Here is a 25,278-nt window from a genome sequence, read left to right on the forward strand (position 1 = left end):
CGCGCGCACGCACACACATGCAAACCAAGCAGTCCCCAGATCCGCAAAGCCCATTTTCCCCTCTCATATCTCATGGTTTCAGTTCTTAGCAGCTGCTTCCAACACTCTCAAGAGGAGGCAAATTCAAGCTCATTTGAATCTCAGCCTCAGAAAAACAGTTTCCTCTTTTGCTTATGGGACCCAGCCGGCTGCAGCCTACAGAGAGACCTGGATGGGGACCAGCTCTGTGTGGACAGTGGAGGCGTGCATAGTATCCCTCGGGGCTGCCCAATTCTCACCGTCCTCTCTAGAGTCTGGGAACTGAGGCAAAGCCTCACGAAGAGGGTTTGGGGATGGGGAGGTGGGTCTGCGGGCAAGTGCTTGCTGTGTGAGCATGAGGCCTGAGTTCTAATACTCTAGAACCCACATAAAGCTGGAAGCAGTGGTGAGTGCGGACATGTAATGCCGGCACTCCATTGGTGAGATGAAAGGCAGATGGAGGAAACCCCTGGAAATGGAGGTATGCAGGCCAGCTAAGCCGGCACAAGAGCAACAAGAGACCCTGTCTCAAACAGGATAGAAGGGGAGGAGCAACACCCCAGGTGTTCTCTGACCTCTATATATAATGCTTTGGCGCGCGCGCACGCACACACACACACACACACACGCAGGCACGCACACACAGATAAAACAGAGAAGGGCTTGGAGGTGCATTTGCAGCCCACGTGTGGTCCTGGAGTAGGGAAGGGACGTGTCACGAAGAGCATACGGGATAGTTGATAGTTACTGGCTGTAAACAGTTTACCAGATAACAGCACAGTCACCAACACTACCTTGCGGGGTGTTGCCAGACACTGTCTCCTTGGACAATACGCCAGGAGGACTTGGGGTAAAAGGACGCGATTTCTCAGCCCTTAAGAGACTCATAAGGAAACAAAATACACTTTTGTTTTCTTTTTCTGAGACGGCGTTTCTCTGTGTAGCCCTGGCTATCCTGGAACTTACTCTTAGACTAGTCTGGCCTTGAATTCAGAAATCCCTCTGCCTCCTGAGTGCTGGGATTAAAGGCCTGTGCCACCACCACCGCCTGACCAAATGCAGTGAGAGAGAGAGAGAGAGAGAGAGAGAGAGAGAGAGAGAGAGAGAGAGAGAGAGAATGAGGCGGGTGTGGAGGGGTGTGACTCAGGGTCAAGTAGTCTGGCATACTTGGTGGAGTTCCAGGCCAGTGAGAGACTCTCTCAATCAAAAGATGGAAGACTTGGAAGATGTGACGGTTAGCTTACCTGTCTACTAGACACAACCCAGATCACCTGGTTAGAGCAGGCTGGCCTGTGAGATATCTGTGGATAATGGATGTGACAGTGGCAGCACCATTCCCCGGTGGAGCCCTGGACTTACAGGAGTGGGAGGGCTACATGGGCAGTGGGGCTGCAGATGTCCTCTCTGCTCTGGGCTGCGGATGTGCCTGCCATGAACCACCCTCGGGAGCTCCTGCGGCTGTGGCATCCGCACGGTGGACTGTAACCGGGAACCGTAACCCAATGAACGCTCCCTCACCTAAGCTGCTTTGCCAAGGTGCCCTGTTACATCAACACTCTGCAGACCTGCCCCCGAGGTTGTCCTCCAGCCTCCATGTGTGTAATCGCACGCCTACGTGCCCCTTCCCCCTCACACGAACATTTTAAAAGATTACCTCACACATGAAAATAGCTGGACGTCGTGGTGCACACCTGTAATTCTAGCGCTTGGGAAGTAGAGGCAGGAGGATCACGGTTAGCAGTAACCTGGGTTATATGAGGCCCTGTCTCAGAAAAATAAAAGCAGAGTTATACCCGTCCTCTGGGTCAACAAGATGGCTCAGACAACAATGTGCTTGCTCCCCAGCAATGAAAGCCTACAAACTGAGTTTAATTCCTAGAACCCACAAAGGTGGAAGAAGAGAAGTCCATGACGTTGTCCCCTGACCTGTGACTATGTAGACATGCATCATATATGTGTATGTGTGACATATATGTAGATACACACACACACAGTAATAAACAGAAATTTACAGGGAAGGAAGAGGGCTAGGGAGATGCTCGAAGGTAAACCTCTTGCCGTGCAAACCGGACACCCCAAGCAAGAGCCCCCAAACCCACAGAAGCTGGAGGCAGTGGCAAGCACTGTGATGTCAGCACCCGAGAGACAGGAGGACTGAGAGAAGGTCTCGGGTGCTACCCTGGAGTACACCACAGCGCCCCAACACGAGACACCTTGCCTCAAGCGAGGTGGAGGGAAAAGATGACCCCCAAAACTGTCCTCTGACCTCGATGTTCTGGGACGCTGGCTCATAAGGTGTCTCTGCTGTGACTCCTCACCCAGGCTGTATGACTACAGACATGGGCACACCAGGCCCCCTCATAAGGAACAGGGTGTTGTTAGCTCATCCTATTTCCCTGGCCTCAGGGGGTTGTCTGACTCCAGAGACTTGTCAGGGAAGTGCGGTAGAGGAGAAAGCCTGGAAAGCAGTTCTCAGGAACCACAGGCCAACAGTTGTGATGTGTGTGTGTGTGGTGTATGTGTGGTGTGTATGTGAGGTGTTGTGTATGTGTATGTGTGGTGTGTATGTGATGTGTGTGAATGTGGTGTGTGTGTATGTGTATGGGGTGTGTGTGGTGTGTATGTGTGTTATGTGTATGGTGTGTGTGTGTATGTGGTGTGTATGTGGTATATGTAGTGTGTATGTGTGGTGTGTATGTGTGGTATGTGTATGGTGTGTGTGTATGTGGTGTGTATGTGGTATATGTAGTGTGTATGTGTGGTGTGTATGTGTGGTATGTGTATGGTGTTGTGTGGTGTGTATGTGGTGTATATGTGGTGTGTATGTGGTGTGTGTGTGTATGTGATGTGTATGTGTGGTGTGTATGTGAGGGGTGTTGTGTGACTGTATGTGGTATGTGTGTGTGATATCTGTGTTGCCCTGCTCTCCTCAGCACCACCCTATCCTTGGCCTCTAGCTCTGGTAAAATAGCAGACTGTATCCAAGATGCTGTGTGTGGGGGTCAGCCTGTGCCTCAATGCACTGCTCGTAAGCGGTGGCCGTCCACCTCTCCACGGAGTGGACTAGCCTGGAGGCAGCATGCGGTGTGCTCAGATGAGCCACACCCTCTCCTGCTATGGCAGGTGCCCTCACGCAGGGCCTGGGGCAGAGTCCAGCCTGGCTCTGACAGTCAGGAAAGGCATGAAACTGGGCTTTGGCACTTCCTGTCTCCCCAACGAGACGACACCCAGAAGCTACAGTCGTGGGCCGTCTGCTTTTCACAGAGGTCCATGGCGGAGCCTCAGCTCAGGAGGACAAGGCCAGTGAGCCAGTGGCACTGCAGGGCCAGCAGAGGGCCTGATGGAGATAGGCACCGCTCGGAGAAGATGTGCGCTGTTTTCCTCCGCTTCAAAACACAGGGTTTCATATAGGCCAAGGTCGCCCTCGAACTCCTGATCCTTCTGCCTCTGTTCCCGTATGCCAGATTATATACATTAAGTCACTGTGTCTAGCTACCTTCCTTCCTTCCTTTTTTTTTTTTTTTTTTTTTTGGACAGGGTCTTATTCTGTAGCCCTGGCTGTCCTGGAACTCACTCTGTAGACCAGGCTGGCCTTGAACTCAGAGATCCACCTGCCTCTGCCTTCTGAGTGCTGGAATTAAAGGCGTGCGCCACCACACTTGAACCTTCCTTTCTTAAATTTCATTTATTTATTAATTATGTTTGTGTGTATATATGTGTGTGGGGATGGACATACCACAGTGAGCTTGTGGAGTCGGGGGACAACCTGTGGGGTCACTTCTTTGTCTCTACCACACGGGTCTCAGGGATCAAAGTGAGGTCGTCAGACCTGGTGGTGAGTGCCTTTTCCCACGGAGCCATCTTGCAGTCCTTCGGTCTCCTTCTTAAGAAGTGATTGTTTTTCATTCATAATTAAAAAACACCCAGTGCTGTTAGGATTCCTAAACGTTATTGTGGCTGTAGGTGTTTGCTCATACTCAATCCACACAGCTAGCTGGGGGGTGGGGCTAAGAGCAGGCTAAGTTCCCGGGCAGCCTGGCCGGTAGAGCAGGACTGAGCTAACTGAAGCTCACACTGTCTTTCAGTCTCATGGCACGTGCCTGTAATGTCCACATTTGGACGGCAGAGGCAGGGGGACTGCTACCTGTTTGAGGCTAGCTAGCTTGGGCAACATATGGAGACCCTGTCTCAAATAAAACACACAAAAACAAAATGAGCTGGGAGTAGTACCAAACCCCTATACTCTCAGCACTCGGGAGGCAGAGGCAGAGGCAGGAGGAGCAGCGAGTTCAAAGCCAGCCTGGGCTATGTAAAGTTCTGTTTCAAAAGAACAAACTATAAAACAGCCCAAATAAAGTATCCCAAAGGCAGGGACCGTAGCTGTCACTGACAGTGCTCAGTGAGTGCCCCCTCCCCCTCCAGGACTCCTCACCTGCACTCTGTAAAGTGGAGTGACCCCTTAGGTTTGCTGGACTACAGAGGCTGAGACGTGCCCATAGGCCCCGAAAAGCAGGCCAGAGAAAGGTTACTGCGTCTAGGCTCCTCTCCAGTGTCTAATCAAAACTCAGCGGAAGGCAGGAGAGACGCTTCACAGTTAAGAGCACAGACTGTTCTTCCTGAGGACCTGGTTCGATTCCCAGCACCTACACACAGGAGGCACCTCACAACTCTGTTACTACAGTTCCAGAGGATCCAATGCCTTCTTCTGGCCTCTGTGGGCAACACACACACACACACACACACACACACACACACACACACACACAGAAATATATACAGGCAAAACATTCATACCACAAAATAAAAATAATTAAACCTCAAAAACATTAATCAATAACACCATCAATCAGAACCCTCTGTGGTTAGTAAGAGCCTAGACATTCAGATACTCTGCACAGGGCAGAGCCTGTGACTCCTCTGTGTGGTGCATTGAGGAAATGGGCGTTTCCCTGTGGTCAGGGACAAGTCACCAGGGATCCTCTCCTGCCCTTTTGCTATCATTTTAGGGTGGAAGAGAAGAGGAAGGAAAGGAAGGAAGTAGAGGAAGCACACCCCTCTCCTCCCTTGAGTAGAGTCTGCTGCTCACCCCTGCTGCCAGAGAGAAGTCAAGGAGGCAGGACTTTGAGGGCTCTGTCCCATCCCACTGACCTTCTCTTGCCCCGCAATGCACATCTTCATGCCTGGGATTCCTAAGAGTCCAGCCAAGGGTAGATCCTTAGAGGCTGGGTCAGCAGGCAAATGCACCACTAACCTTGGTATTGGAGAGCCTGAAAAGCTTCCTCACCAGCCTCCTCCCGAGACCTGTCAGTGCCCAGCTGCGGAGATGGATGGGGAGGGTGGGGAGGAAGAAGCCCCTGCCCCAGCTGTGACCCAGACATGCTATAGTCCTCTCCCAAGGCCCCTGGGTGGAAATTACCAAGAAAACTTTCCAGGCAGCCAGGGTTCTCGGCTGAGTGAAGAGCAGTGCCTGTTACTGCCTTGCAGGGGGCCTTGTGGGGTGTTGGCCAAGGACAGTGCTGGAGGCTCAGACAGGACGCGGCACAGACCCAGGATAGCACAGACCCGGGAACAGCTGTGCTCTCTCCCTTACACTTAGCGTCTCTGGAATCAGATTCAGTGGCGACTTTAGAAGTGAGCTCAGCTGAGAGAGGGCGTGCTTACTTAGCAAGCCGAAAGCCCTCGAAAGCCCTGGGTTTGATTCCCAGCACCGAGCAGATCAGACATGGTGGTGCATGCCTGTAATTCCAGCATTCCAGAAGAGATACAGGGGGATCAGGAGTTCACAGTTGTGCTCACAAGATGATTCAGTAGGAAAGAACTGGCCACAGAGTCTGATGACCCAAGTCCAGTCCCCAGGTCCCCTGAGAGCTAAGGGAATTACCAACGGCAGAAGTGAGAACAGACTCACACACACCTTTGATTTACACACACACACACACTAAGGCATGAGAGTACACATATACACTAAATAATAAATAAATGTCATTTTAAAAATGTAAGTTAATGGCTAACCCTTTTAATTTCAGCACTAGGAGGCAGAGACAGGAGGATCTCTGAGTTTGAGGCCTGTCTGGTCTACACAAAGCTACTAGTAAGAGCCTGTTTAAACAAGCAAAGAAATTCAAATTACTATTAAAAGTTCAGGATAATCACTGGTAGTGTAATAAACTCAAGGCTAGCATGGGTGTGTGAGTCCTTGTCGAAAAATGGCTCCCCACATCCTCTTGCTTCTTTGCCTCTTGGTGTCAGAGCTGCTTGGCTTCGGCTCTCGCCCTCCCCTCCGGGGTGAGGAGTAAGTAGGGCCAAAGGAACAAGTCCTTGACGTCCGCACTGTCGTGATCCAGGCCCGATTCCAGAGTTGTCTGTTTAAATCCCACCCCCACTCCGTCCACTTTTAACTTCTCTTCCTGGTCCGCTGTCCTGAGGCAGCGTCCTGAGGCAGCGACCGTGGTGCGTGTGCAGGAGCCCTGGAGCTAGCCAAGAGGCCACTGTTTAAAGGTAAGAGTGGCGATGGGTTTTGCGTTGGGGCTCTTGTGAGTCATGGGGTCAGGTGGGTGGGGAAGGGGCAAACACTCCACCTTTACTCTCACTGCAGGCCTCTGACACCCCTTACCCCATAACCTTTCCGTTCAATATCACCTACATGAATCAGTCACACCCCACACTGCCTTGTCTGGGCCTTGATTTAGGGATAAGCTCCCCAAATGGCTGGGCAGGCTCCATGGGAGGGCTGGAGTTCCTTCAGCTGTTTCTTTGAGTTCCCAGGTAACCAAGGACTAGAGGGAGGGGGCCTGAAGAAGACAGGTCTCTCCTGCAGCTCAGGGATGCCTCCCCTTGGCAAGGCCAGGCCAGTGTGACTCAGAGGGTAGGGCAACCCAGGGAGCTCTCGCCGCCTTGGGCACCCCCAGACCTGTCTAGCCAGTTAGTCCGTATTTACCACATGGGCATTTGATTTCTAATTTCTCATTAGCATCAGCCTAGGGGTGACCGGATCAGAGTGAGGGGGAGAAGAGGTCACCCCAGAGGAAAGTACAGTCTTTCCTTCAGCCACTGCTCAGGGTTAGTGCTCAGAAGTATAGGGCAGCTCTGCCTTGAGCTCAGGGCTCCATCTCCCCTAGGACACAGGGAAGACATTGTTCTCCCAGAGGCTGTGACAAAGCCCCGAAGACCCAGGTCTGTTTGAGGCTGGGTCTCTGTGGATCCCTGGCTGTCCTGGAACTCATAGAGCCTCCCACTTCTGCCTCACAAACTGGGATTACAGGCGCAGGCCACAAGCCTGGCCTCTGTTCTTGTCCAGGGCAGGCCTTCCCTTCCTTGGGTCCAGCATTCTTTTTATTATTGTTATCATCACTGATATTTCATTTATTTATTTTGTGTGCGGGCGCCATGCGCACAGATGACTCAGAGGTCAGAGGATGACAGCATGCGGGCTCCAGGGATTCGCTCAGGCCATGCAGCAGGCTTGGCAGCACGAGCGGATAGTCTTTATCCACCGAATTCTCTCACGGGCCCAGATCTCTGTGTTCTCATTCCCCACCCCATACCAGGAGTGAACCCAGCGTACAGCACACCCTCAACAAGAGCTCTGTGACTGAGCCACGCCCCAGCACTTGTGTATCTATATTGTGAAATGAGATCCGGCTACCTGTAGCCCAGACTGATCTCTAACTTTCAGGTCTCCTTGCTGCGGCTCCTAGGAGCTCAGGCCTGCACCACCATGCTGGCAACATGTTCTCATCTTGATGACAGCCGAGGTCCACCCGCTTCTGCTGTCTGGTAGCTCTAGCCAGGTCCTCAAAGCCCCCAGAACAGTGAGGTGAGTGAACCTGGTGGGCAGACAGCAAACTCCAGGAAGGTTGATCTCTAGGAAGCAACCCAAGCTGGTGTCAGAGTTTACCATGCCCCCTCCTGTGCATTATAGAGTTACTTAGTACAAGTCACAGTTGGGGACGCCTAGAGGACCATTCCCAGAAAACCCACCAAAGGGCAAGGAGTCAGAGGCCTGGCCTCTCTGTCACTCCATAACCCAAGGCAGGGTTGGGACTGGGGACAGGTACCCGATGACCAATTCCAGGGCCCAGCCTGGTCACCAAGGAGCCCAAGGGTCTGTTTCATGATTGGCCTTTGGTTGTGGACACTTGAGAAAGTATTTCTTAGAGTAAGGACATCAGAGGGCATCTCTTTTTGAACGTGTCCCTGGCTGGCTCTTGAAAGGTACTCAAGCCGGGCAGTGGTGGCGCACGCCTTTAATCCCAGCACTCGGGAGGCAGAGGCAGGCAGATTTCTGGGAGTTCGAGGCCAGCCTGGTCTACAAGAGCTAGTTCCAGGACAGGCAACAAAGCTACAGAGAGACCCTGTCTCGAAAAGCCAAAAAAAAAAAAAAAAAAAAAAAAAAGAAAGGGGCCATTCAGAAGATGGCCCAGGCGGAGCTCAAAGACCCTTGCTGTGCCTGTCACCCTTTTCTCAACCCTTTTCTCAAGTGACGATGCATTGTGACTCCCCTTCCCTGCCTCCTGGCCTGGGTGGTGATTTTTGCAGGTGGGAGGGTAGGGAAGGGCTAAGGACCTCAGAGGTTTAATACAATGTCAGGCAAAAGGGGCAAAGCTCAGGCACTGGCCCAGGGCCCCTCCCACACTGACATGGGGCTGGGGGCTGGTGTGTGCGCACACGTGTGTGAGCCCACACACACCTGGGGCACTGGAAGAAAGCCCAGCGCTATGGAAGAGGTCTGAGATTAGAGTGGAGAACATGAGCTGCTCAGCTGCCCTCCTCCGGGAGCAGCTGGTGGACGAGGCCCTAAGCTACTCCAGACCCGTAACCTGAAGCAGGATCTGAGCTGCAATTAGGCCAAGGGGTCTGAATTGAAAGCACACCAGAGACGGCTTCAGTGGGGCCTACAGGTCCTCAGCAAAGACCACTTTAGACCCTTTGAGGCTCCAAGGGTCTTAGAACCAAGAGGCGGCAGGGCAGGGATGGAGAGGGCCAAGCCAGGGAGATGCGAGTGGTTTGTGCCAAGGCTGCCAGGTGGGGCATGGAGGGACGGTCAGGGTCAGGGCAGTCTGAAGGGCATCTGGCTGTAGAGGGCTTGGGTCTACAGGACCATAAGCAAGCCATTTCCTGTCTCAGGGCTATAGCTCTGTGGCTGTAAAATGAGGGTTTGGAGGGGGGGCCCTCTGTTTGCGTGTCTGACCTCTGTAATGATGATCACAGAGTGGGTGGGACAGATAGCAGCCCCACCTGCCGTTCCTCACTTAACCGGCACTGAAGGAATGTGGGTTCAGTTCCTGGTCTATAAAGGACGATCCCATGGACCTAATTGGGCTTTAGTTGTTGGTTTGACAAGTGTTTTCTCTCCCATTCTCCATAGTGGGGCCTTCCTGATGGTTCCAGAAAGAATGCTCCCCGGGCAAGTCCCCAGGAGGCCCCAGTACTCCAGGCCTGAGCAACCCTCCCAGTGGGACCTGCCGCAATCTTCCACCAGCTTCCCTAGGGGCTGCCGAGATGGAGGTGTTGGGGAGGGAAGTAACGGCACAAAAGGCCCAGAGTGGGCAGGAGGGAGAGATGTAGGAGAGTGGAGGGGGCCTCACAGACCCTGTAGTCATGGGTCAGGGAGGGGTCAGGACAACAGGAGCCAGTCACGATCTAACGACCAGTCCAGGGACAGGCGTGTCCCACCCACCATCCCCAGTACGTGCCATGGGTCGATGAGAGGACAGAACGAACTCACATCTAGAAACAGGACGGCGATATCATCGTGGCTGCCGCAGCCTTACACGCATCTCGGGAAACAGCATGGTCAGGATTTAGGGTGGTTTTTTAATTTTTTTTCCCCCTTTGGTTTCTCTTTCTTTTTTGTTTTTTGAGACAGGCTTTCTCTGTGTAGCTTTGGAGCCTGTCCCGGAACTCACTCTGTAGACCAGGCTGGCCTCGAACTCACTGAGATTCACCTGCCTCTGCCTCCTGCATGCTAGAATTAAAGGTGTGTGCCATCACCGTGTGCCTTTTTGTTTATTTGTTTTTGGAGACAGGGTTTCTTTGCATAGCCTGGAACTAGCTCTGATTGTTGGTTTTGGAGGGGGTTGTTTTGTTTTCAGTCTTTATGTTGGAAGTGGAAATTCTCTGTCTGTGCGCTGCTTTTGTTGTTGACATGACAAGGTGTCATGTAGCCCAGGCTAGCCTCAAACTCATCATGTAGTTAAAAATGACCTAGAACTTCTGATTGTCCTGCCTCTACTTCCCAAGTACAGCAATCACAGGAAGGCTCAAACTGTCCTGTTTTGTTGGTTTGCTTTTGTTTTTTTATAATGCTGAGGACTGAATCTTGAGGATCATATAAGCACTTTGTCAACTGAACTACAACCCCAGCCTCCGAGATCACTTTTAAACAGAAAATAAGTGATCTGAAAGGCACGGTTATTTGAGACGGCCTCAAGTAGCCCAGGTTTGCCTTTACTTGCTATGTGGCCAAGGATGACCTGGTCCCATACCCCAAATGCTGGAGCTGAGGGGCTTCCATGTTCAGCTGTGTTTCTGTAGTGCTGGGAAGTGAGCTCAGGGTCATTTATTTCTTTTTAGTTTTTGTTTGTTTTGTTTTCTGGGCCCTTTGAGAAAAGGTCCCCTGTAGCCCAGGCTGTCCTAGAATGCCTGATTCTCCTGCTCCAGCAAGTGCTCGGATTACAGGCTTAAGCCACCACATGGACCATTCACTTTTTTTTTTTTTTTTTTTTTTTTGGTTTTTCGAGACAGGGTTTCTCTGTGGCTTTGGAGCCTGTCCTGGAACTAGCTCTTGTAGACCAGGCTGGTCTCGAACTCACAGAGATCCGCCTGCCTCTGCCTCCCAAGTGCTGGGATTAAAGGCGTGCGCCACCACCTTCCGGCTGGACCATTCACTTTTTACTTTGAATAGAGAACCTAGAAATTTTAAAATCACGCATCGACTTGCATTTAATTTTGATTGCACAGCCGTAGAGAACGCAGCAACTGTCCTGGTACTAAACAGAACCATTTACCCAGCGGTCCTTTTTTAACAGGCACTCGCCTGGAGCGTGGAGGTCAGGGGGCAGCTTGCAGCAACTGGCGCTTTCCTTTTACTGTGTGGGTTCTGGGGAACCGACCTTAAGCTGAAGTCACCAGGTTTGGTGGCAAACACCTTTGCCTAACCATCTTCCAGAACTCCCGAGCAGTTCTTGGGTCTGAAGAGATGGCTCACTGTTCTTACACAGGACCTAGGTTCCACTGCCAGCATCCACATGGCTGCTCACAAGTGCTTATAATTCTACTTCTAGGGGTTCTGATTCCCTCTTCTGCTTCTGGTGTGCAAACATACATAAGAACAAATACCCATACAGATAAAATACATACATGCACATATATACATATACATACAATACATATAGACTTAAGGGTCAAACATCCATACAAATAAAAATGCATACATACATATACAATACATATATATACATATTATATATGTGTGTGTGTATAAGGTGTTTGTTTTGCTGGGCAAAATTATAATTCTAGTACTTGGGAGGAGAGGCAGGAAAATCATTAAAGATTCAAATAGCAAGTTTCTGGATAGCCAGGGCTAGCAAGATCCTGTCTTGGAACAGAAGATAAGAGTTTTTTGTTTCCTGTAGTTTCATACACACACACACACACACACACACACACGCACACACACACGTCTCAGATGCCCTTCTCCCATGTGTCACTACTGTGTGTCCAATGAGGAAGTTCAGTTGCCATCTCTTCCAGGAAGCCCTTCTTGACTATCCACAGTGAACACACTGGCTGCCTCTGCCTGGCTGCATCCTTACAGTGGGCACAGAGAGCAGCAGTGCCAGCTACGTCATCCTTGCACCCAGAGCCTGGTAGGAAACCACCGGCTATCAGTAAAACTAACACCTGCTGTGCATGGAGCTGGTGCCCACCACTGGGTGCCTCTCCTAATCCCAGGCTGATGTCTGTGGCGGGTAAGGTGCCCGCCCTGAGCAGACTCGGAGCTCAGGCCTAGGCACTGAGCACTTACCAGGGGAAGGAAGGTCAGCAGGGGCCGGACTCTCGGCCGGGCTTTCAGCGTAGCTGTTCCGGATTCACTCACAGTGTTGAACCGACTGTTTTCATAATAGATCCCATCTAAAGGACAGAGAGGGGGACAGTGAGCTGGGGATCCAAGGAGGTGACTCAGGAACGCCCCTCTGACACAGCGAGGTCCCACAGAGGAAGGTGTGCTAGTGGCAATTCTAAGATCACACTGTGGAAGGGACTTGGGCTGTGCTCTCGGGACGTTCCGCCCCCAGCAGCCACCATTCTCCCAACACCCTGCCGTGCGCCCTCCTAACCCTCCACGTCCATGTCCACACGATGCCTGCTGTGCGCCCTCGTAACCCTCCACGTCCACACAGTGCCTGCCGTGTGCCCTCGTAACCCTCCATGTCCACACAGCGCCTGCCCTGAGAGCTAGGCCGACGCCTGAGCTCATCTGGCACAGAAGAAAACAAGGTTGCTTCTCTCAACTGTTTGCATTTCTAATCCAGAACAAGCAGGTCAGAGGACCCCCCTACCTGCTCCCCCTGTGGCCAGTACCCCCTCACACCCCTGTAGGTCAAGTGCTCCCAAACCACCATCAACGTGTGTCTGTGCCCATCTTGCTTCAAGGGTTAAGAAACAACCCAGCTCTGCCACTGGCTGTACATGTTGTTTAACCTCCCCGGGCCTCAGTTTTCCCATCTGTACAATGGAAATTATGGTGCCAACCTTATAACAGCTCTGAGGTATAGATGTGGCCAGTGCAGAGAGGAACTGAACAACTGTAGCTCCTCCCCCAAGGGAGGATGACACACAATGGCCCTCCTGTCCCTCCAGACCCTGCTCTGGGCTGACCTGTGGAAAGAAGTGTTCCTGTTCTCAGCCGGCTCTCTCGTGACCTTTGACATCATTGATAAGGATTCCCCATTTCCTCCCAGGCTCATACCGTCACAGCTACGGGCCTCCTGCTTTATGCGTCATAAGACAAAAGGCACTGTCCTGTTTAACAGACTGGAGGAAACGAGAGGCCTCTCCTCTCCATTCAGAGAGGAAAAAGGTCAGAATCTCAATTAGGCAAAGCCTGGTATCATGGTGCCTTTAATCCCAGCATTCAGGAGGCAGAAGCAGGCAGAGTTCCGGAACAGCAAAGTCTACATAGTGATACCCTGTCCAAAGTAACAAATCCCTTAACCAGAATCCTGTTACATGGAAACAGAGATTCCTTTCCTCCTCACACATTTTAGGAGGAAATTACAAGAAAACTCAATAATTTATTCAAAAGAGACTAGCTAGGCTGGTGAGGGCATTGCTTCCTAAGCCTGTTAGCCTGAGTTCAGTCTCCAGGACCCACATGGTGGAGGGGAAGGACTGACTCAAACTCTCCTCTGATCTCCATGCACACACATACCACATACATGTGCATGCACATGCACCACACGTGCACACACTCACACACCACACACACGCGCATGCACACACAAGTACCATATACACACATATACCACACACATACCCCACATCCCACATAAATATTTTTAAAAATGTAATTTTAAGCGAGAGACTGGGCTAGCAGGGAGGATCTTGATGCCTCTCTCCCTCTGCCCATGTCCAGAGCCCCCCAGAAGAATCTCGGTTTTAGATGTGACAAGGTATGCAGCAGTGGGAGGGGTAGAGCACACCCTAGAGGTCCCACCTCCCTAAAAGTGCCCCAAACCAGACCACCTCAATGCGTAGCATTGCCGTGGGACAGTTTCCAGTGCTGCTTGGAGCTTTGTCAAGGAACATGGTCCCCCAGCCCCCAGTCTGGGTTGCCAGGCTCTGGTCTGAAGACTGGACACAGACAATGGCCAGGGTGCAGCAGAGAAGAAGCAGACTGCTGAAAAAGCTGGCCAGAGCAGCTGGTTCTAAACCTGACCCCACTTGTACCCAAGAGGGCGGGCATTCTGTCCTTACCATCTTGCAGTCTCAAATGCTGGTGCTTGAGAGACTGAGAAAAGAGGGATGCTCTGAGCTTCAAGCAAGCATAGACCACACAGTGACTTCCAGGTTAGTCTGAGCTACACTGAGACCTTGTCCCGAAAACAAAACAAAATTCTGGGCTGGTGAGATGGCTTAGTGGTTAAAAGTACTTACTGCTAAGGCTCACGATCTGAGTTTGATTCCCCAGGACCCATACATATATACATATATACATACATACATACATACATACATATATATACATATATATATATGCATAGGTGTGTGTGCACGCACACACACACACACACACACAGTGTGACAAAGAGAAAGGAAGAGACTCCTTAAATATCTCTGACCTGGAACTCAAAGAGACTCACCTGCCCCTGTCTGCCTCCCGAGTGCTGGGATTAAAACGTGTGCCACCATGCTCAGCAAAGTCTTTTTAAAAGAGGAAAGGGCAAAGCTAATAGGAAAGGGACAGTGGCTAGACTGGCAGGCCTGTCCCAGGCCCTGCTAAGTGAGGGACAGCATCAGAGAAGGACACTATGGCCACCATAAGCCAAATTTTTCCCTCAAGGCTCAAGGTCAAGGACTAGAACCAGATAGAATTCCAGGGGTCCACCCTCATGGGATTTCCTCTTAAAGTAGCCGAACTCTGTGGATTACAGTGTCGGGAACCCTGGAATGGGCCTTCCTGAGAAGCAGCCCCCTCTTCAGGCCAGTGAGACAAGGAGGGAGGAGAGGAAAAGAAGGGGTGAAGGTGGCTGGAAGGCGGGTGGATAGGGCCCTTAACACACACATAGCCCCAGTCAGAAAGCCAGGTGTGTCTTCTTGACTGTAGGCCCACTGGAAGGGGCTGTGTGCCTAGAGGTTCTGACAGTGCCGAGCGTGGGGATGCAGGGCGGACTGGGGGGGGTGGGTCAGAAGGGCAAGGACCTGCACTCAGAGTGAGAGGCTTCCAGAGGAAAGGGGAGAGGACCTTCAGGAGTGTCCTGAAAGAGAGCCTTGTGAGCAAGGTGAGTCTTAACTGAACCACAGACAAACCAAGCACTGGGAAGACAGTCCAGCAAGTAAAGGCACTCGCTGAGAAGCCGGATGGCCTGGCATTGTCACTGGTGCCCACATTGTGGAAGGAGAGAACTGACACCCGCAACTGTCCTTTGACACAGAAACACACGCACATCACTGGAAATTACACAAATGTAATGTTTAAAAGTCAAAGGAATCATGAGCACACATTGGCATCACCGCCGCCATCACCATCACTAATTCCCACCCCCTTTCTCCTGCTAAGAGTTTAAGGCTTTGAGCCTGAATCGGGTCAGATCCCCTGTGCCCAAGGGTAAGAGTCACCGGGAGGGAGGTGGCCTCTTGCTTTCTTGCCAGGCTTCATTGTGAGTTCTGATGCTTGGGGCTGCCTTCTTGGCACACAGGAAGACCGAGGCCCATAATGGAAGGGACTGGACCAAGGCCACAAGGGCCCAGTGGTGTCAGGGTTCACAGGATCCCAGACAAGCCTCCAGCACAAGCAATGTGGTATCTGCCATGGCCTGGAGCTCAATGCCTCCATAACAGGCCTGTCTGGTTCTCTGGCCTGGGGTGGGGCTGGCATATAGCTTTGAGTCTGTGTTTGACCTAGGGGATGCCTTGGGGAAGCTGAGGACTCACCACAAGCTGCGTGCGGACTCTGAGTCCTTCTTCCTACCCTTCTCCCCAAGAGGAGGAGCCCATGGGACCTTCTGGAAGTCTGCTCCCACAGAGTTCAGGTTGAAAGCCTTTTAGTGAAATGTGCTTTTTGTTCCCAGGCCCAAATCTGGTGAGGGATCTCCACGGTCACTGAGGCAGAGATATTCTGGGACAGTGACTTAGTTCATGTTCTCTGAATCCTAGATCTGCCCAAAGAAGCAAGAAAATTAACTAATAAATAAATAAATGCCTAACATATATTAAGTTACGGATACCTAATATATATTAAGCATATACTATGATTGAGGCACTTTTTCCCCCCCTGTCCTGGAACTCACTCTGTAGACCAGGCCAGCCTCGAACTCACAGAGATCCGCCTGCCTCTGCCTCCTGAGTGCTGGGCACTTCTTTTCTGTAGGTGAGGTCTTCCTCTAGCTCAGGCTGGCCCAGAACTCACCTGCCTGAGCTACCCTGCCTAGTATAGGCACCATTTTTTATCTTGCACTACAGGTAACTGAACCTGAGCCTTGTGTCTGCCAGGAAACCACTCTGGTGACCACTGAGCTAAACCTGGAGCCACAGGGAACCACATTCCAACCTTGCGCCTACCCTCTCTGTCGTGTATCCTGTGGGGAAAATACTCTTTCTAAAAAAAAACATTTTAAAAAGTGTTAGTGCGTGCATGTTGTTTTTCTTTTCCTAACTAATATTTTTTATTTATTTTACATACCAGCCACAGCCTGTTCTTGGGTGCATGTTCTTATGCATATGTGAGCCAGGGTGCATGTGGAGACCTTCCTTCACATGGGTTCTAGGGACTGAATGCAATACAGCAGCGCCTTTCCCTGCCCGGTCATCTTCTGTGAGAGAGGGGTTCCCTGTGGAACCCTGGCTGCCCCGGAACTCACTCTTTAGACCAGGCTGGCCTCACACTCAGAGATCTGCCTCCCGCACTGAGTCATCCTGCCAGCCTGGGAAAATACTTGAGAGTCTCAGTTTTGAGGAGGAACCTGAAGCTGGAGGTTATATGCTCACAGTACCACACCTGCTGAACAAGCGGGGCCAATACTCAAGGGCCAGCCTCTAGAATCTGCTCCCTCTGGCCACACACAGCGGGGGAAGAGTGCAGAGTCTCCTGTAGTCAGTGCAATCCACGAGGAGACACAGGACCTAGGAGGTATACCCAGGTTCACAGCCAGCTCCTCTAAACAATACCTATGAACCTTCTCAGGCTCAGTTTCCCCACCTGTAAAGTGGGAATAATGACTCCTACATTGTAGGGAGCGTTCCAACCTCATGGCAGTGAAGCCATCAGGGGTAAGAAAAGGGCTAGAGCACCCCTGGCGACCTGTTCTAATGGCTTTCAGGGGCTTAGGAAGAATGGAGTCATAGCTTAGGGGACTTGTGGCTTTGACCCAGAGTAACCTGGAACCACCAAACATACCACACAGCAGACACACAGTGGGGGCCCGTAGAGTAGGGTGGGAAGGCTGGGACTTCTAGTCTCCCACCACTGGAGGATCAGCAACAAGGGGTGGCCATGTGAATGTAGCCCACAAATGACATTAATGAGGCCCTTCCTGGCTAATTAGCAGGTTCACATGACAGGAACCTGAAAAGGCCAGTTTGTTCCAGCAAGCCCTAGCAGGCCTGACCTAAGCACCAGAGAGAGGCCTTTGTCCAAGGGCAGAGGGGACGCTGAAGGGAGGTAAGGCAGGGGACTCGCAAAAACGGAGAGCAGCCCAAAGGACAGCAGTCTAGTGTAGGACTTAAGAGGACGCGGTTCAGCAAAGGTAGGCCTTGTCTCCCTAAGGACGGCTGTCTCAGGCAACAGCAGCCGGGTGACCTCACCAGGAACTTGCTAGAAACTCTGAACCTCTTCCCATTCTAAACTTGTCCAATCAGGAGTTGATCTTGACTAGGGCCTGTGGGATCGGGTGTGCTCTGCTGCCCCTTGAGTCTTGATTCCAGGAAGACACAGAATGGATGGATTTTACAAGCTCAGGCCATGGGAACTGACAATGAAGCTATTACTCAGGTTAGGGGTGTATTTCACGGCTGAGCACTTGCCTAACATGAGTCAGGCTTGGGGTCCTGTGGCTGATACCTCAGAAGAAAGAAAATTATGCTATGATCATTATTAACTTATGGGCTGTAGCTGTCAAGGAGGGGCCGCTTTCTGGAGTTAGCTACAGCCAAAAGAGGTACTTACGTAATGGGGCTACAGGGAGGGTGAGAGAGTGTGTGCATGTGTGCGTGCGTGTGCGTGTGTGTGTGTGTGTGTGTGTGTGTGTGTGTGTGGTGTATGGGGTGTGTCAGGTGGGTGTATGTGCAAGCACGTGCTAAACCAGGAAGCCACAGTCTGTCTCTAACAGTGACCTCCAGGCCGTGTTTACTCTAGGTGACAGGAGCGTAAACAAGCCTCCTTCACACCCCAGCAAATCACAAGTCAGTTTCCTACAAGCCGGTGACAGCCTGGCCTTGGCTAGATGTGGGCGCTCAGCTCCAGGAGGGTTGTGACTTTCTACCTTCTAGCCTGGCCTGGTATGCAAAGTGTGTGGAGCCTGGGGAGAGAGTCTCAGGAAGGTCGCAAGAACCTGCTTCCGTCACAGGGAATGCTGATAAGGCGTCAGCCACAGTTCACCACACACTGATTTCCAGCTTGCTGTATGCCCTGCAGGGGTCTTTGGGAGAAAGCCAATAGCTCAGCTCCAGCAGGGGAAGGAAAGCCCAAGAATTCCCCCAAGCATCTGGTACAAAGAACCACCTGGGAAGGAGGCTCGTAGGGAATGCTAGCCCAGCTCCTGGGTCCGAGGAATCTGCACCACATGAGGTCTGAGGGATGAGTGCCTGGCCTGGTTCTCCTTTGGCAGAAGCGGGGCGGGCGGGAGAATCCCCTGCTTCCTGTTGCTGGGATGGGTCGGTTCGGCAGTGGGGAAGGAACCTCAGGTGAGTTGAGCTAAGAGGCCCCAAGAAGTGGAGCAACAGCAAGCTTGGTCACAGGCTGCTCCAGCAGCTACTTTTGTGGCCCAGTCTCTTATCAAAGGAGTCTACAAAGATCTGTGGAGATTCCAATCTGTTTTCTCAAGTACTTAAAAGACAATGGCTCAGCCTTTGAAGCTCTTGTTCGGGAGGCGAAGGCTTAATTAGGACTGTGATTGCATTCAGTAGAGCTGAAATCACCAGATACAGGGGCTAGAAAAATGTACCCATCACCCCCTGCTCCTGTTTGCATTTTATCCGAACCCAGCCTGCCCTTGTGCAAACAGATTGGAAGCTGGGACGTGGCGGTAGTCAATGCCAGGCAGGCTCAATGCCTTCACATACTTAGACATGGGTTTCTGATTTCCACCCGTCTCCCAGCACTGAAAACCCGGCAGGTGCCGGTCTCAGGGGCCCTTAGACCTGGAATGCCCCACCCCTTTGAGACCTCGGGGTGGCCTCTTCAGGTCTATTTCTTTGGAGTACAGCCACCTGAGGACACGGAAATGAAGTAGGCAGGGACAGGCAAAGTTCAGAGTGGGAGTCAGCCAGGCAGTGATACACTTGTGGTCCCAGCTAGGAGGCTGAGGCGGGAAGATCGATGGGGTCCAGGAGTTCAGGGCCACTCTGAGCAACATAGCAGGCCACATTTCAATAAAATCAACAAAAAGCTGCAATGACCCGAGTATAACAAACTGTGCTTTAGGAACCCCTGGAGAACTTTCTGGAAAGGCTGGGCAGCAGCTACTTTAGAGTTTAACATCTCTTGCAGCTACTTATAGCCCCACGGAAACAGTTTCCTTTTTTGTTTGTTTTTTGAAACAGGGTTTCTCTGTGGGACAGCTCTGGCCATCCTGGAACTGGCTTTGTAGACCAGGCTGGCCTCGAACTCACAGAGATCCCCTTGCCTCTGCCTCCCCGAGTGTTGGGATTAAAGGTGTGCACCACCACAAGCTGCCTTCCTCTTGTGTTTGCAAAGGTTGCCATATACATGACTTCAGGCAGCCAGTCACTCTTCTAGGGACTGTATATCAAATATCTGCATTACAATTCACTACAGTAACAAAATTACAGTTACAAAGTAGCAAGAAAATAATTTAATGGTTGGGGGAATTACCACAACAGGAGAAACTGTATTAAAGGGTCGCAGCATTAGGAGCATTAAGAAGACTGAGAACCACTGATCTAAGTAGTCTTCATACCCTAGACACTGAACAGAAACCACTGAGGCCCAGGGAGCTAGCTAGCACTATCACTGACAGACAGGTAAGGCTGACAAATTCACTGCCATCCCAGAATCCCCAGCGGGGAACACTCCAGAACGCAGGAGAGCCAGCCTGCTGGGTTGGTACTGTCCGCCCCCCAAAACCCCAGCCCAGTGCACACGCAGCCTAGCTGAGTCAGCTGAAGGCCCGGCCCTGCCCCTGGGACAGGGAGGAGCTGTCCCCTAGACTCCTGCCCTGCCTAGACTGGTAAGAGCTGACAGGGTACCCTGTCCCTCTTCTCTCCAGGACAGATGCCTAGCAACAGTCTGGTCATCGGGGAAATAGGGAGAGTGGGAAGGCTGTTCAGAGATTCTCTTTAGAGAGGAAGTCAGGGAGCTGGTTCAGTTCACCCCACACCCCTCTTCCAGAGTGAAGTCTGCCTGGGTCCAGATGTTGGCTCTCACCAGCAAGACCCTGGGGTACTAGAAATTGTCAGACTTGCTTGGCTGTGACTGCTCTGTAAGTTTGCAGTCTACTGAAAAGTGTCTGTCCCCTCGGGGACAGCAGCAGCGCTACCATTTCAATCTTGTGATCCTCAACATGTTCTGTACCCCCCGGTCCTTGGTGTCCTCATCTGGACAGCCAATATTAGTACCCGACACTAGACAAAACCTCAGTCAACACCAAACATTTCGGGAGCTTGCATCTAGGAAAGGGTGGGTGTTGGGGCCTCACAGAGTGTTCCTGGAGTATGCCTGCCTCCACGGGTGTCTCCAGGTTCCTAAGACACACCCCCACTTTGCCCTGCTCTCTTTTCCTTTGCTGTAGCCTGGGGTCTGCCAGGAACACCACTCCCTCTCCACTCTGAAGCTAGGTCTCCTTACAGGCATCTCTCCTCTCTTCCTCATGCGAGGCCCACAAAGGACATGAGGCATACTGCTAATTTTGTCCACCTGTGGTGAGAGGTCTTTGGGTCGGAGAGAGGTGACGTCTTGTTGTTGTTCTGGCCCCCAACGTAGTAATATGGGTGTCAAACAAAACAATGGAGGTTGCAACATCCTCTGTAGCCCAGTGCAGTGACCGTGAGGTAAGAAGGCAGGCAAATCAAGGGATGATACTTTTTTTGTGTGTGGGGGGGTTGAGACAGGGTTTCTCTGTGTAACAGTCCTAGCTGTCCTGGAACTAGCTTTTTTTTTTTTTTTGGTTTTTCGAGACAGGGTTTTTCTATGGTTTTGGAGCCTGTCCTGGAACTAGCTCTTGTAGACCAGGCTGGTCTCGAACTCACAGAGATCCGCCTGCCTCTGCCTCCCGAGTGCTGGGATTAAAGGCGTGCGCCACCACCGCCCGGCTTGGAACTAGCTTTTGTAGACCAGGCTGGCCTCGAACTCACAGAGATTCGCCTGCCTCTGGAATTAAAGGCATGCGCCACACCACCCGGTAAGGGGTGATACTCTTGAGTCTCCCTCATCAGACCCCAGAATCATGGCTCAGAAACAAGACATGAATACCTGTCTCCCATTTCCCTGGGTTCTTCTCAGTCAAGACCATACAAACCGTAGATCGAGGAAGAGATAAGGTGACCCATAGCCAGACCTGGGACAGGGCCAGTTTGTTTCCAGAAGTTTGTAAACCCTCAACTCTAGGGCTCCCTGCTCTCCACTCTCCCACCTCTGACTCCTTAATCAGAGACCATAGACAACCCAGACCCAAATGGACCTGGCAAGAGCCTGTGACACTGTCCCCACCCCCAGCCCCAAAGGGGAAGAAAAAACCAAAACAAAACTAATTCAGTGTTGCGAACGGCTGGCAACCTGTTAGCAGTGGCTGCGGTGTCGCTCTCTTTTCTTACTCAAACAGAGCGAAATACAGGGCACCTGAGGCAGGCTCTCTGCGGGGCAGAGGAAGCAGAAAGGGTGAGGGAGAGATGCCTAGATCTCAGGATCACTTCTGACTCAGAGAGAATGCGGATATGCGGTGGGGTGGGAGACACAGCAAAGACAGCCACACAAACGGAAACCCCACCATAGGTTGCGAAGGAGCCGGGATAGCAGGTGAGGGCGGCAGGGTTCGCCGGCCTCGCTTTAAAGGGTCCCTCTCAGACTCGGGCTGCGACGCCTCCTCCCCCTTCCCTGCATCTCCTTGGCCCGCCCGCAGGTTCCAACGTGTCCCTGCCCCTGCCCGCCTTCCCAGCGCCCAAGTGACGCCAGAGTCGAGAGGGAAGAGGCGCCGTCGGGATTTCTCCCTGTTTTTCCCCCCCGGGGTGCACTCACCAAAGTCCCTGGGTCCCTCTTCCTGGGCCTCCTGGGTGAAAATCCAGGGTGGGTTGGTGGCGTAGAGGGACGTGGTGGCAGGGTTGGCATGCTTCTTCCCAAAGAGTTTGCTGAAGGTGCCCTGCATCGTCTGGTTCTTTTTCATGCTGCCGCAGGCCTCTCTGTCCCCGAGGGAAGGACCTTCCCTCCCTCGCCCCGTCCTGCCCCTGACTGAACTCCGCAGAGTCTCCCCAGGGGACACTACCAGGCCATGGTCCCCAGCCGCGCTCCCCGCCCGCGCACCCCGCGACAGGTGGTGCGGGCGCCGCCGCCGCTCGCCTGGAAATGCGAGCTACCTGGACAGGTAAGAGGCTGCCGCTGGGACCCGGCTCCGCCCCGCCGCCCAACTCCTCGGGCCACATTCCTGCCTCCTTCTACAACAGCCCATTGTTGGCACGGTGCGCTGCGCTGAGGGCCTCGCCCGGCCCACGCCCTGCCTGGGAGAAGAGCCGCCCCCTGCCCCGGGTTCCCCACGGGCCCGCCCAGTCCACCCCCTTTTCCCTGGGCCAGGAAAGGCCTGAGGCGAGTTCCTTACTTCTGTGGGACGTTCCTGAGCAGATCTGGGTGGGTAGTTTAGAAAAGGTCCCGGAAAAGGAACCTCCCTGACCAAGCATCCTGTGGACCCTCTGACATGTGGGCAGGAGACTTTGATGAATATAAGCGATGCCTGTAAAATAGCAAAAAGGTAGCAATTGGGGCTCCACAAAGTGAAGTTAGCAAGAAAAAGCACTTGGGAGACAGAGACAGGAGGAGTCAGGCAGTTACAGGCCAGCTATCATGCAGAAATTTCTGTACCACTCTTGAGAACACAGGAAGAAATTATCTTCACGGGTAGGGCTCCAAAGATAAGGAAATCTTTTTTTTTTTAATTTTATTTTTTTATTTTTCGAGATAGGATTTCCCCTGTGTAGCTTTGGAGCCTGTCACTGTGTAGCTTTGGAGCACTAGCTCTGTAGAGCAGGCTGGCCTTGAACTCACAGAGATCCACCAGCCTCGGCCTCCAGAGTGCTGGGATTAAAGGCGTGCCCCACTACTGCCCGGCGAGGAGATTTTAATACATATTAATATCTTATATATAGTGGGCAGAGTCTCTCTATTATTAGCCCTGCTGTCCTGAAATTTTATATGTAGGCCAGGCTGGCATCGAACTGACAGATATTTCTGCCTCTGCCTCCCAAGTGCTGGAATTAAAGGTTTGGGCCACCAAGCTGGGCTTAATATATTTTTAATGAAATCATCTTCTATTTAATCTTTGACAATTCTATACATATAAACAATGCATCTTGAGCACATATATCCATACAAGCTCTTCCCCTTCCACTCTCCCAACAGCCCCAGCCCATCCTTTCGCCCCTTCGGGCTTTTTGCTTTTTTTTTTTTTTTTTAACCAGTTGGGTCTAGTTCTTTATTTTGTCTGCTGGAATGTTGGCTGGCCTCATTGGCCTGATCTTGTGCGGGTCACCTCACTGTTGTCAGATCCTCAGTGCAATGACTATGCCTGAACATAGCATTGGAAATTTTGGCATTTTGTAGACATCAGATTCTTGATTCTCTTTTCCTGTATTATTATTATTATTATTTATTATTATTATTATTATTATTATTATTATTATTATTTGGTTTTTCCAAGACAGGGTTTCTTTGCAGTTTTGGAGCCTGTCCTGAAACTAGCTCTTGTAGACTTGTAGATCAGGCTGGTCTCGAACTCACAGAGATCCGCCTGCCTCTGCCTCTCGAGTGCTGGGATTAAAGGCGTGCGCCACCACCGCCCGGCTTAATAAATGTAACTTTAAAAGTTAAAAAACAAACAAACTGATAAGGTCAACTGTGATGGTGGAAGACGTGTGGCATTAATGTCCGGTGTCTATATGTACCCACACAAGTGCACACATGTGCACGAATACATTCCACACACACGTGCACACACACACGCACACACAGAGACGTTAGCACGCTATCACCCCCTGGCCACTCTATATTAAAACTGTCCTCCCTCAGATGCGTTTAGTTTTCAGCTTTTTCCCACAGTGCAGTTGAGAGCCATATGTGGCCATTTCTCATCCCGCCATTTCAATCTCCAGTTTAACATTCTCTCCCTGTTTGTTTGCTTTCCATGATAGTGACATTTCTGAGAAGTCCCCTTCAGCTTCAAGAGACAAGAAGAGCCATGCCTTCAGGGCTTGCCACTGTGCAGACGTCGTTTTCCAGGTAAACTGGAAGGGGAGATGGAACAGACTTAATTTTTTTTTTCAAGACAGGGTTTCTCTGTGGCTTTGGAGCCTGTCCTGGAACTCACTCTGTAGACCAGGCTGGCCTCACATTCACAGACATCCGCCTGCCTCAGTCTCCCGAGTGCTGGGATTAAAGGCGTGCGCCACCACCACCCGGCCTGGACTTAATTTTTTTGATAGTATTGGGAGTAGAACTGGGGACTTCACACGTGCTAGCTGTGCTAGGAGAGGCTCTACACGGAGCTACAGTCTCAACTGGGGTGAGGGTCATGTTAAAAACAGCTCCATGGGAACTGAGTTTGCAGACTGCTTGCCAACGGCGCATGACCGTCCAGTTCTCCTGAACCACACAAATCTTGTGTGGTGGTGCACCTGGAATCCTAGCATCAAGAGGCAGAGGCAGGAGGATCAGGAGTTGGCTTCACTGCAAATTCAAGGTCAGCCTGGACTACCCAAAGTCCTGTCTCAAAACAAACAAGAAGAGAATAAAAAACAGAAAAACAATTTTTAAAAACTGTTTTCTCCAAATGTTTCTGTGGTTAGAGAGCCACCTGTGGTCAACACTGTCCCCTCCAACCACAGCAGTTCTGAGGCACAGGACACAGGACTCACGGAAGCTCTCTCAGTGGTCACGTAGGGAGTAGGTTAAGCGGCTATGTGAGAGGAAGGCCGTGTCTGACGCTATCCCACCCGGATCTGGAGATCTCACCGGGAAGACAGACTTCTGTGACTGGAGGTGGCAGGCTCAGGATGACTAAGTACAGCTCTGCAGTGGCTCTGGCTAACGCACGGAGCAGTTCACAGGAGCAGAGGTCAACAGGAGCTGCTTAGTCCAGGAAGGCTTCTAAAAATGGAGAA

At 51.7% G+C, this 25,278-nt stretch overlaps 2 protein-coding genes across 2 annotated transcripts in view; one reads left to right on the plus strand and one right to left on the minus strand.

The window, feature by feature from the left end:
* The window catches only part of C19H6orf132 (chromosome 19 C6orf132 homolog), a 30,884-nt gene extending 8,334 nt beyond the window's left edge, over nt 1-22,550 (minus strand). The window contains exons 1-2 of the mRNA XM_057794508.1: nt 22,151-22,550; nt 12,047-12,153 (exon numbers count right to left, since the gene is read on the minus strand). Of these exons, the coding sequence (XP_057650491.1) occupies nt 12,047-12,153; nt 22,151-22,295 (252 nt within the window). The 5' untranslated portion in view covers nt 22,296-22,550. The remainder of the gene's footprint in view (nt 1-12,046; nt 12,154-22,150) is intronic.
* The window catches only part of Cimip3 (ciliary microtubule inner protein 3), a 65,576-nt gene that overhangs the window by 20,678 nt on the left and 19,620 nt on the right, over nt 1-25,278 (plus strand). Inside the window, exons 2-3 of the mRNA XM_057794517.1 lie at nt 22,306-22,493; nt 24,310-24,397. Coding sequence (XP_057650500.1) covers nt 22,306-22,493; nt 24,310-24,397 — 276 coding nt within the window. The remainder of the gene's footprint in view (nt 1-22,305; nt 22,494-24,309; nt 24,398-25,278) is intronic.

This window comes from Chionomys nivalis, chromosome 19, assembly GCF_950005125.1.
Source record: "Chionomys nivalis chromosome 19, mChiNiv1.1, whole genome shotgun sequence".
NCBI classification, from domain to species: Eukaryota; Metazoa; Chordata; class Mammalia; order Rodentia; family Cricetidae; genus Chionomys; species Chionomys nivalis.